The 11,708-nt window shown below is 33.9% G+C and overlaps 2 protein-coding genes across 2 annotated transcripts; one reads left to right on the top strand and one right to left on the bottom strand.

Annotated features, from left to right (window-relative positions):
* The first annotated feature begins 1,610 nt into the window (after positions 1-1,610).
* On the top strand, positions 1,611-4,754 carry LOC143550279 (proteasome subunit alpha type-4-like). The gene is made up of 2 exons (XM_077040957.1): positions 1,611-1,683; positions 3,852-4,754. Exon 2 carries the CDS (start codon positions 3,852-3,854, stop codon positions 4,599-4,601), a length of 750 nt encoding a protein of 249 aa, XP_076897072.1. The 5' UTR covers positions 1,611-1,683; the 3' UTR covers positions 4,602-4,754.
* A 2,161-nt stretch (positions 4,755-6,915) lies between these two features.
* LOC143550278 (ERBB-3 BINDING PROTEIN 1-like) lies at positions 6,916-11,013 on the bottom strand. Its single transcript, XM_077040956.1, has 9 exons — positions 10,847-11,013; positions 10,685-10,769; positions 10,469-10,618; positions 10,234-10,387; positions 7,993-8,208; positions 7,759-7,895; positions 7,585-7,676; positions 7,326-7,505; positions 6,916-7,088 (listed from the first exon to the last, which is right to left on the bottom strand). Exons 1-9 carry the CDS (start codon positions 10,941-10,943, stop codon positions 7,024-7,026), a joined length of 1,176 nt encoding a protein of 391 aa, XP_076897071.1. The 5' UTR covers positions 10,944-11,013; the 3' UTR covers positions 6,916-7,023.
* Positions 11,014-11,708: the final 695 nt, after the last annotated feature.

Genomic DNA, 11,708 nt, shown 5'->3' with positions numbered 1-11,708 from the left:
GGTTGAGTCCTCAAAATAAGCATGATGTGTATTTTTGGAGAATTGTTTTTGAAGATGTGTGTTCGTTCTAAACAAAAAACTAGAAAATCTATTGAATGAAAATTTTTTTGGTCTTTTTAAAAAGCAATAAAATTAGGAAATGTATTTAGGTAAAACTATTGATATAGCATGTTATTGTCTACGTGTTGAAATATAGGTGTCGATCTCTTCTTTGCCCACATGATAACCTCATTTTATACACATATTATCATTTAGCCAATAACTGATTAGTTGAATGGGTTTCAAAATAGGGATGATGCCTTTACTTTTTGGTGTTGATTTACAATGTTAATGAAAATATCGAGATTAAAGTAGTGAATAAACCAAAAATAAAATTTAGACAAAAAAATTGAAACTTAGTTTGACTGATAAACGGATGTAGTTGGTTTTCAATCCGACTCATGTAGTCAAAAAGTTGAAACTCATGTAGTCGATTTTCAATCCGACTAACCAATCTGATGCGACACCATAAAAATATATAAACCAAAACAACATAGTATCATTCAAACCTTACAAATTCCATGTTTTAAGTTTTACAATGAATGAATTCGATATCGGTCAAAAAGTAAAGTCAAAAGTGAGAAAAAAACACAAAGTATAAAAACTTTTATAGTAAGATGTATAAAATGAAAATAAAAATCCTTGAATCTGTACTATTTAATAAATAAAGGTTTTATTTTGTCACATGTCATTCTCTGGTGCATTCCTATATTTTTTTCTCACCCCTCTCTCATATTAATTATACATTAAACATTCATATTTTTTAATTCATTTTGATTTATATAACTGCTTTTACAAAATATATTTTATTTAAAAAAAAGTTAAGGTTTGTTTATTAAACTTTCTTATAAATTGAACATTTTTCGTTATTTAACTTCTCTAGTATGAATTATATCATTCTTTTTATATATAAAACATTTTACAGATATATGAATCATTTTAGCATTTAAATCTTACTCGGGTTCATTGTTAAAAACACGTGGATCTTTAACTGAACTCGGCTCGCTTTCATTTTCTCTGTAACCGTAATCTCTTTCTTTCTATCCATATATTGTTGATCAAAACCATATCGATTCTCTTTACTGCACATTTTTGACTAACCGGAAGCTTTCTTGACTTATGATAGGTTCATTTTTGTTTCGATTGAACCAGTTATATTCTCGTAATACTATTCTATTTTAGTTGTTACCATATTTTTAGCGTATCATCTAATGTTGTATCGAAAGATTATTTAGGGATTTTATTTATTTTTAAGTTTGTGAATTATAGTTGCAATTTAACTTTGTACTTATTTAATGTATAATACTCAATTTTATTTATCATTCTTTTAAATTGTTCAACCCGTATAAGACATGGATACCTAACCTAGTGTTTGGAAATAAATAAAGACATGTCTGTAAATTAAAGTCTTTCAGGGTGAAAATGAAAAAGAAACAAACTTGAAGGCAGTTTAGGCAATTTTCTCTAAAGCAAAAAAAAAAAAAAAAAAAAAATAAGAAAGCTTGGGGAAGAATTAAAGTCCGAATGGGAGTATAAGATCAATATCAATATCATTACCACTCTCGATTCATTCATTCAGCTGCTCGCAAGTTTTATTGTTTCTTCAATTCAATCCGACATTTGTTTCTTGCTGATCTCATCAAGGTCTGTATTTATATTTATACATCCATCCAATTAATTTACATTCGAACCCTAATTTCCAATCTGTAGATTTAGATTATTTGCAAGGATTAACCTTGTTTCTTGTATTAGGCTGTGTGAGTTACCTTCTGAACCTAATAAATAATCATTTAATTGCTCCATAGTAAAGTATTACACTTGCAAATTTTATCAAGAGATATATTCTTAGCTAATTCTGGATGTTTTTTGTATGAATATTTGCTCTTTGAGTTCTATTTATTTGTCTGAGGCTGCTTGAAAGTTATCAGCGCCTGCAGCAGATTTTACTAACAGTTAGTAAATTGACTTAGGGCCTGTTTGGTTGGCAGGAATCCAAAGGATTTTGATGGAATTGGAATTTAAATTCCAATCCTTGGCATGTTTGGTATGTTAATAGTTGGAATTGGAATTTGTTTAAAATCCCACCAAATCCTTTACATGTGGGAATTCAAAATCCATCAATAAATGGAAGGAAAGTTTAAAAATCCTTGGAATGTCAGGTAAGTTACCAAATAACCCTTCCCCAATCATAAAAAAAGTTTCTCTCTTTCATCCAATCTCAATTCTCATCTTCACCAGAAATCTGATCCAATTGAACAGCCATTAACGCCGACACCAACCTTTCCTCTGACTCTCCACCTCCACCACCACAAACTCCTACGTATCGTCGGGTCCACCATTACAAGCGGCCAATCGATTTTGTGAAGTTCTTCGTGAATCTCGCCGGAGGATTTTGTGGCTCTTGAATACCTAAACGCCGTTGGATTGTGTACCTCCACGGCGTCGGATTTTGACTTCTGTTTCAGTTCCGGCGTCGCACCGATACTTGATAAAATTCCGGCGACGAGAAGCAAGAAACGTCGAAGCCGTTGTTGTAGTTGTTCCGGTGGTTAACTGGTTATGCTAATCTGTATATGCGTACAGAGGAGGAAATGGTGATTCAGTTCGTGCAGATCTATATGAGGGACAATTTGATTTTGGATTATTATTTATATTTTTTAATTTTAAAGGGTGAATTTGTCTTTTTAATGTAAATTAAATTCCAATTCCATAGATTAACGTAACTACCAAACACATCACGGGTTTTTAATGGATTCTTCCAATTCCAATTCCAATTCAAAATCCAATTCCAATTCCAATTCTAATTCCAATTCTGACAAATTCCATGAACCAAACACCCCCTTAATATGTTGCTAGGACTAGAGTACTACTACTACTGTTCTAGTGTTGTAGTTAACCAACCAATTTCACTATTTTAGCAAGTCCTAATCTAAAACAAAACATACTTTACTGGTCGATGACACATATCAATAAGATTATTCAACATATGAGTTCCAGACCAAGAGTTTGATAAAACTAGTTTCACGTGATCAGGAGTTCATTTTTTCAGCTCTTGAGAAAGATGATGACTGTCATTTTCTCTATCGTTATTGTTAATATTTGATTTTATGATTCCTGTTGTGGGCAGTTGTGAATAAACTGGAACATGGAAACTAGATCAGTTTTACTGCACGGACGAGTTATATGTTTATGTGTCGTGTGGCTTCCTTGTGACTGATGTGGCCCATATCTTGTTTAAGACATTTTGCGCACGAAGATTTAAAACATCTCTTTCTATAATATATCAATGCAAGTGCAAATGCCTTGTTAATCTAAATGCGCAATTTCCTTATTAAAACTTGTAAGAATTGCAGAGTGTTTCTAGAGAAAAGAACTCGTGATCATATGAAATTAAAATCTTATGACTTAGAAAGTTGCTTTGGGTTACATCACTAGTTCCTTGATTGATATTGTTAAAGCTAGAGGTGGTGATTTTTACCTATTTTCTTATGAATGGCTTGATAGTGTTTTATAAGTCAATATGATAAATTCAAAACTACAAGGAAATAACATCTGGACTTCAAAGCTTATTTATTGGAACTATGAGGTTTTGTAACGTGTAACAGACACACTTAACTGTTTATAAAAGAATGTAAGAACTTTTGGACAAAGTTTTTTGGGTCTACCCGGCCCATACAAAAGAATTACCAGTTTGACCCCTAACCTGTTACCCAACACTCAACTTTGTTATGCTTTTGCATTGTTTCTAACTCTCTGTTTCTTAATTGCTGAAACTGCTTAAATCTTATTTTTATGGCAACGCTAAATAACAGATGTCGAGAAGGTACGACAGCCGAACAACAATCTTCTCACCTGAGGGCCGTCTCTACCAGGTCGAGTATGCAATGGAAGCTATTGGAAACGCAGGGTCTGCCATCGGGATCCTCTCAAAAGATGGTGTAGTCTTAGTTGGTGAAAAGAAAGTCACTTCAAAGCTCCTTCAAACCTCAACCTCAACCGAAAAAATGTACAAAATCGACGACCACATCGCGTGTGCTGTAGCGGGGATCATGTCAGACGCCAACATCCTCATCAACACGGCCCGGGTTCAAGGCCAACGCTACACCTTTTCTTACCAAGAACCCATGCCCGTTGAACAGCTGGTTCAGTCACTCTGTGACACCAAACAGGGCTACACTCAGTTTGGTGGGCTCCGTCCTTTTGGGGTCTCGTTTTTGTTTGCTGGGTGGGATAAGAACTACGGGTTCCAGCTTTACATGAGTGACCCGAGTGGGAACTATGGTGGGTGGAAGGCGGCGGCCATCGGTGCTAATAATCAGGCTGCTCAGTCGATGCTGAAACAGGACTACAAGGATGATATTAGCAGACAGGAGGCGGTCCAGCTGGCGCTTAAGGTTCTTAGCAAGACGATGGACAGTACAAGTCTTAGTTCTGATAAGCTTGAGCTGGCTGAAGTTTATTTGACCTCGTCTGGGAAGGTTAAGTATGAGGTGTGCACGCCTGATGCTTTGAGTAAGATGTTAGTCAAGTATGGTGTTACCCAGCCTGCTGCAGAGGCTTAAGGTTGTTTTTATTTGGATGATGGTGGCTTGAGTTGTATGGTTGGATCCTTATATTTTGTTATGTTGATGTCAAAACCTGTGATAAATTCTTGACTCTGTTTAAATTGTGTTATGTAGGTCTAAGTTTTATAAGCTCAAGCTTGTTTCGTTTTATATTATATTCTGAAGTCATGTTTGAATTTCAATTTGAGCTCTAGTTTGATCACCTAATTGAAGATACTTCTGAGTTGCCTAAATTGTATTTTTAGTGCATCTATAGACCAGAATCCTCTTTTTTAGACATTAAACTATTACTGAATTACTATAGTTTTTAAAATTATATATCGACTAAAACTTCTTTAGAGAAAGTTAACTATTACTGAATTAAAGGGAGTAGTTAGATAACTCATAAAAAAAAAAGGCAAAACCTGTTTCCGAAAACTTGATTCTAAGCGAAGCGTCTTTAAGGTGGACTGATAATTCTCTTTTTTATCATCAATTGGAATATTGTTTGCACCCCATGATTCTATTTTAAAATCAATTCCATTCATTTTTTTTTCTTATCAATATATATGCAACCCATGATTCTATTTTTTAATCAATCTAGTCCCGTTTATTTTTTTGCTTATTAATAAATAGATCTCTTTACTTGCATAACTTATATACCCTGTATTTCTAGGAAAAATGATTCAATTGATGAATTTGGTTTCATTAAATTTTATGTCCCTATGCTTTAAAAGTTCGTTGCATTACATTGCTTTTGATGAATAGACTGAATTTTGTTGCCAATCACCACTTTGGTGGGGTGCTTTACTGTTTTGGGTTATGACAAGCATTGACCTTTAAGAGACCGTCATTAGACATTTTTAAATTTAAGAGATCGATACCACTATAATAGACGCCTTTAAATAAAAAGGACTGAGTTTTGTTGCTCAACAAATAGTTGAAAATTGTTTCGAAACAAAAGCTTTGTTAATGGTTTTTTGAATAGATATCAGTGGTCGGTGCCACAAAGTTATTTTTTGATTTTTTATTAGTTTTGTTAATGGTTTTTTGAAATCCTATCAAATGTAATTTTTTATTAGTTTGTGGGTATGTTGAAACATAACAATTTGTTGAACGCCGATTCGAGCCTGTTTGTGGACGGACATGTGGGAGACACTTTTTTTCTTTTGTTGCTTGGGTCTATTTTAGCATTGCATTTTTTTATTTTTTATTTTTATGTTTTACGTGTTTAAATAAATTAATTGTTATTTGGCTTTATTCCGAAACCAACCAAATTCATGTCGGTTTCTGTCGCAATGTCGGGCAAATGTTTTGCCCATTGGATTAAAATATATTACTTTTATCGGCGTCCACTGAGGTACTATAACGAACCAAACCAATTGAGTTCGCGTCATTGCGCCATCACAACACGGCTAGTTGTTAGTTCCCTGTTTATTATTAAGGGAAAATTCCCAAAATAAGCATTTATAAAAACGTTTTTAAGGTTTTAGGTGACATTTGCAAAAAATTCTCAAAATATGTATTATAAACTAGTCGTGACGAGTAGTTTATGATTTACACACGAGTAGTTTGTAGAACCAGTTAAAATTTGCCACGTGCCCTTAAACTAACTGTAACGAGCAGGTCCACTAATCATTTACTTGTCACAACTAAATAAGTTTCATGTCTCGTAACCAACGTCCACGAGTAATTTTTATAAGTCCTTTAGTCGCGACGACTAGTTTACCTGGTTTACATTCCCTACACGAGTAATTTATTAGTAGTTAACTCGCCGCAACTAGTCTAACCTTACAATCTGCTCGTCGCGACTAAAGAACTTATGAATTGCTCGTGAGCGTTGATTACAAGGCATAAAACTATTTAGTCGTTACGAGTAAATAGTTAGTACATCTGCTCGTTATGGTTAGTTTAAGGACACGTGCTAAAAGTTTTAATTGATTATACAAACTAAAACTCGTCACAACTAGATTATAATACCTATTTTTGGAATTTCTTACAAATGACACTTAAAACCTGAAAAACGTTTTCATAAACGCTTATTTTGGGGATTTTCCGTCGGTTTATGAACCGAGTGTTTAGTAAGGATTGGGTTTGCTATCCAAAAAGAAGTTACAACACAGCTTGTTACCCACTTACCTACCACTCCATTGAAAACCGTTCGAATGTCATCTTTCCTTGTTTGCAAAAAAATTATAGGGTTGTAAAAGAAATGCAAACTTTTGTTTCAAAACAAGTAAAAAATCTTTGGACGTTAAACAAACAAAGAAAGCAGATAAGATAGTAAAAAACTGAAAACAAAAGCCGGTTTTTGAATCTAAGAAGCAAATTATATCAACTTTATATCAGACAAAGGTTATGAATCAAATGTGTACATGCTTTTAAAACAACAAACAATTTGATTCAACCAAATTTGCATTTCAAACTCTCCCATACATCCTTAGGCACCGGTATCACCATTTGTTGCGTCTTCTTCCATTCCTTCAACCTTTTCACCTCCCTTCCCTGTCATCACAAAACTCATGATTAGATTAAATTAACCCTTTTTAACCAATTATGAGCCGTTCAACTCAATTTTGGCACATCAAACTTAATTTGAAAAGTCACTAGTTCAATGTATGCATATCAAATGGTAACCTGCTGATAAAGTGGCATCTAAACATATTTACAAATGAAAAGGATCTTTGGCATATGAAGTCAATAAGCCATTAATTTATAAACTAAATACTCGTGCCAACTCACCTTTCTTCTTCTTACCACCTCCTTTCTTTTTGGACTTCACAGGAAGTGATAGCCACCCTTTGATCTCTGGGTCATCAACGCTTTTAGTCGGCTGCAACTCTTGAAGCGCATGAGATGTTATACGATCTGATCCATTTGGCATAAGAAGAACCGTGAACTTGATATGAGCCACAAAGTCACCTGCGCACCATAAACGGTCCACATTTAGTCTAGCAATATAATATTATAATGTACCATACAAACTGAAATATTCAATTACCAGGCTTTTCATGAAGTACAGGGTATGGCTGCAAGAGCTCATGGTTAACACATTCCACTAATCCTAACCGTGCACGCTTTTCTTCCAAAGCCCTGTTACCAAACACACAATTTCAACTTATAACACATAAATAAATAAAATAAAATACAACTTGCGCATATATCAAGTATATACCTAGCTGAGAATGGCATGATCGGGAAATTTTGACTGATCTCACTGAATATATAGCGAGATGCTTTCATCTTCAAGTGATAACTTTTATCAACTGCTCTTTTATATATCGTTGTCTGTTTTTCATCCAACAATTTCGGCTGCAAAATAATCAAGAAACCATTATTAGTTATGTCTAATTGCCTACAAACATAAAGAAAAATAATAAGGTTTTTGAAAACAAAAATTCGTAAATACCTTCCCATCTCCTGTGCTGGTGACTATATCAATTGCATAAACCTCGTTTTCCTCAAACTCAGCATCATCGACTCTGGTTTCAGGGTTTGAAACACTCAATACAACTTTGTTCCCATCGATCACAAACTGTTTCAATTGATGAGTAAGAACGCCTTCCACAATTTTGCAGTCATATGCAGCAGCAACCTTCTGTATGGCTTCCGTAACATCTTGGTTCTGAAACAACAAAAATATCTTGGGAATGAATTGATGTGTCATCATAACATAAAGCATATGCACTAATGTAATGCAAGTATGCTTTAAAAGCCATAAAGAACATCTATCAGAGTAACTATGCCAAAAATAAAAAGAAAAAAACATTTGGAATATCCATCCATGGTTTCTTAACAAGTATTCAATTCTTAGAGAAAAGCTGTATGGATCAAGATGTTATAACTATACTGAACATGACTTTCTATCAGTGTAACTATGACAAATAATAAGCATCATTGGAGTAACTCCATAGCCCACTAAAAAGCATCGTCATTTAGAAAAGATCATGTTTTAACTCCTCAACCAAAAACGCACCATTAACAAAACAAAAACAGAAGGTCAAAAAGAGCAAACCGCAATTAGTATGATGCCCCAAGGCAGATAATAGAAATTATAATGATATATTCATCATAAAGACAAAATTATGCTGGACATGACTTTCTATCAGTAACAATGACAATTAAAAGCATCATTGGAGTAACTCCATAGCCCACTGAAAAGCATCATCATTTAGAAAGATCACGTTACAAATCGCTTAAAAAAATGAAAAAAAAAAACAAAAGTGTCAAGAGACAAATGAAGACAGGAAGTGTCAATTATAATGCTTTTTAACTATACTAGACATGATTTTCCATCAGTGTAACTATGACTATTAAAAAGCATCATCGGAAAAACTCCATAGCTCGTTGATAAACATCATTTAGAAAGATCATGTTTTAAAATTCAAATAGCCGAAAATGCATCATCAACGAAACAAAACGTGTCTGAGAAAAGGCAAATTGAGATTGTATTGATATTCACAAAAATTATTACGATAAATTACGATGATATATTAATATTGAGAAAAAAACTTGTTAGTCAAAATGCTTATAACTATACTGGACATGATTATCTATCAGTGTAACTATGACTATTAAAAGCATCATTGGAAAAACTCCATAGCCCATTAAAAAGCATCATCATTTAGAAAGATCACGTTCCACTCACCAGAAATAGTATCCTCAACAAAACAATAACACTTAAAGAGTGCCAAAAAAGAGGAAAATAAAAATGAACATTATATTATAATATATAGGCTCACAAGACTACACTCAACCAACTGTGTAGCGGAATGTAAAAAAATACGAGATTAAGCCAAAATAGATATAGGCAACAGGGAAAAAGAGAAGATCAAAAAACAAGTGAGCACCTTGGCAAAAGTTCCCTCATGTGAACACTATGTCACAACATACTCTCATCGATACATAGACTCAAAAAGTGAAACAAATGATGAATGCAGTACCAAACTAGTTAATACTATATAGGCTCACAAGGGCCACATTCAACCAATTGTGTAGTTGAATGTTAAGCAAGCCAAAGACAAGCCAAAGCGATATAGGCAACAGGGAAAAAGAGGAAATCAAGAACAAGTGATCACCTCGGCAAAGTTGCCTCCTCTACAAACTCTTAGATCAAAAAATACAATCAAAACATAATGTCAAATACATAACCAACAATACCAAACTGGCTATACAAGTAAAATACCCTTAAAATGTTGATATAGGCTTGCATAGGGAACACTCAACCAATTGTGTGGATGAAAGTTAAGAAAACCCGATAGCAAGCCAAAGTTGTTATTGGCAACAGGGAAAAAGAGGAGATCAAGAAAAGAATGATCGCCTCGGCAAAGTTGCCTAATCTAAACAGTAAATCACAAACATACATATAACACATAAGTTCAAAAATCCAAATCAGCCAACAGTGTAAACAAATGTAGTACCAAACTGATTAAACAAGTAAAATCCCCTTTAAAAACTATGCAAGTTCTGATAACAGCAAAAACAGTTATAAATGAAAGCCATAAAACAAAAGGTGAAAATGATTCAAATTTGTTTAAAATGCCCAAGATTAACTTAAAACACAATGCCAAAAAGACTGTAAACCATCTAAAAATCATCTCAAAATGTTTAGTAGTATATATAACCAAAAACAAATGCAAACCATTATTACCTTCTTTCCAGGCTTGACAAGTCTTAAGGCAACCTCAGCAGAAGCATTTGCAGCAGCAATCACATCAGCTGCTCTACCAGTGACAGGCCCTTGTTGAAGCACATGAGTGTGTGCCACCACAGCAATGAACCCATCTATATGACACCCCATATCACTGCAACCCAACAAACAAACCAACCACTAACTCACACTCACAATCAAACTCCAACCACAAAAACAATCACAACACACTTACATTTTCAAAATATCACCTTCTTCCAAGACAGTTTCATCACTGGCAAGAGGAGAGTAATGACAGACTGTGTTGTTCACAGACACACATGTTGGGAATGCAGCCCCTCTTTCAATCTTCTTCTTAACATTCTTGTACATACTCCCAGTTTGCCTGTAATTAAAAATTTACAATCTTTTTCTTCATATACTAATAATAATAATCAAGAAGAAAACTTACTCTCTGATAAAGGAGTCTCCTTTCTCACATATATCAACAATCTTGGCTTTGGGTTTGCACTCTGACAAAACCAATTGAAGGGCCTCTGTAAAAAAGAAAACCCATAAAAATTAGACACAAGGGTTAGTAGTAGTAATAATAATAATAATAATGGTTACTTACTGTTAAGAACTTCTGCTGCTAATTTGTATTTGGTGACAACTTCTGGAGAAGAAAGATCCAACTCTTTCTCTTCAACTTTCTCATCGTCAGAAGACATGATTGTGATTAGGGTTTGAAGGAAGAATTAGGGTTTTGAAGTCGGCGGTGATTGTAGGTGAGTGACTGACTGACTGACTGACTTTATATAAACTTTGGTGGTGGTGTTTCGTTATTGAGCACCTAGGGTTTCTGCTTACATGCCACGTCACTAGTTTTTTCTTCTTATTTTTAACCCCTGAGTATTTTTTAAAACTAAAAAACCATGAAAGCATTGTGTCATGACTAACGAGTAACAAAATTTACTATTACACTCATCTATGCCACAAACTCAATTTACTTAAATCACAAAAGCATTTAGGATATATGGTTGTAACTATTTTTATTGAAAACTTACAGCATTTAGGGTTAAGGTTAGGAAAGTGTGTTTCGACTTTAACGATGTGGTAGATAGCAACATGGAATAAAAATGGCATGATGCGGTGTGATGTGGAAAACAAGACTCTTTGCCATCAAATTATGAGTCAGAATATACTAAAAATAAAGCAAAAGCTTTCGATGGATGTTAAATAGTTTGTTTTATCTTATTCGTTCATTTATCATATATTATTTATTATTGTATCCACTAAACAATAGTTATTATCATTTTACAAAACGTATCTATAAGAATAGAGTTTACCACAACATCTTCCTTTTTATTTATCAGACGGGATCTTCAGTGGGTTTTCATTATTCAATGACATCAGCATTTTCCCATTTATCAGACGTCTCTATAAGCTTGTTTAGAGAATCAACATGTATTTCTCTCATTTGCTTTTGATGCATT

This window comes from Bidens hawaiensis, unplaced genomic scaffold (assembly GCF_021521415.1).
Source record: "Bidens hawaiensis isolate Kalapana, Puna unplaced genomic scaffold, B.hawaiensis_p1.1 tig00015979_1, whole genome shotgun sequence".
Lineage (NCBI taxonomy): Eukaryota > Viridiplantae > Streptophyta > Magnoliopsida > Asterales > Asteraceae > Bidens > Bidens hawaiensis.
Note: the sequence above shows the minus strand (reverse complement) of the source record. Positions and strands in the feature narration are given on the sequence as shown.

Bases quoted from the DNA above. Each gene is read 5' to 3' on its own strand.
- LOC143550278 (XM_077040956.1), bottom strand. From the start codon at position 10,943: ATGTCTTCTGACGATGAGAAAGTTGAAGAGAAAGAGTTGGATCTTTCT. The intron at 7,896-7,992 runs GTATTTACGAAT...ATTATTTTGCAG, and splicing joins CCAGCACAGGAGATGGGAAG to CCGAAATTGTTGGATGAAAA. The intron at 7,677-7,758 runs GTATATACTTGA...GTTTGGTAACAG, and splicing joins ATCATGCCATTCTCAGCTAG to GGCTTTGGAAGAAAAGCGTG.
- LOC143550279 (XM_077040957.1), top strand. From the start codon at position 3,852: ATGTCGAGAAGGTACGACAGCCGAACAACAATCTTCTCACCTGAGGGC.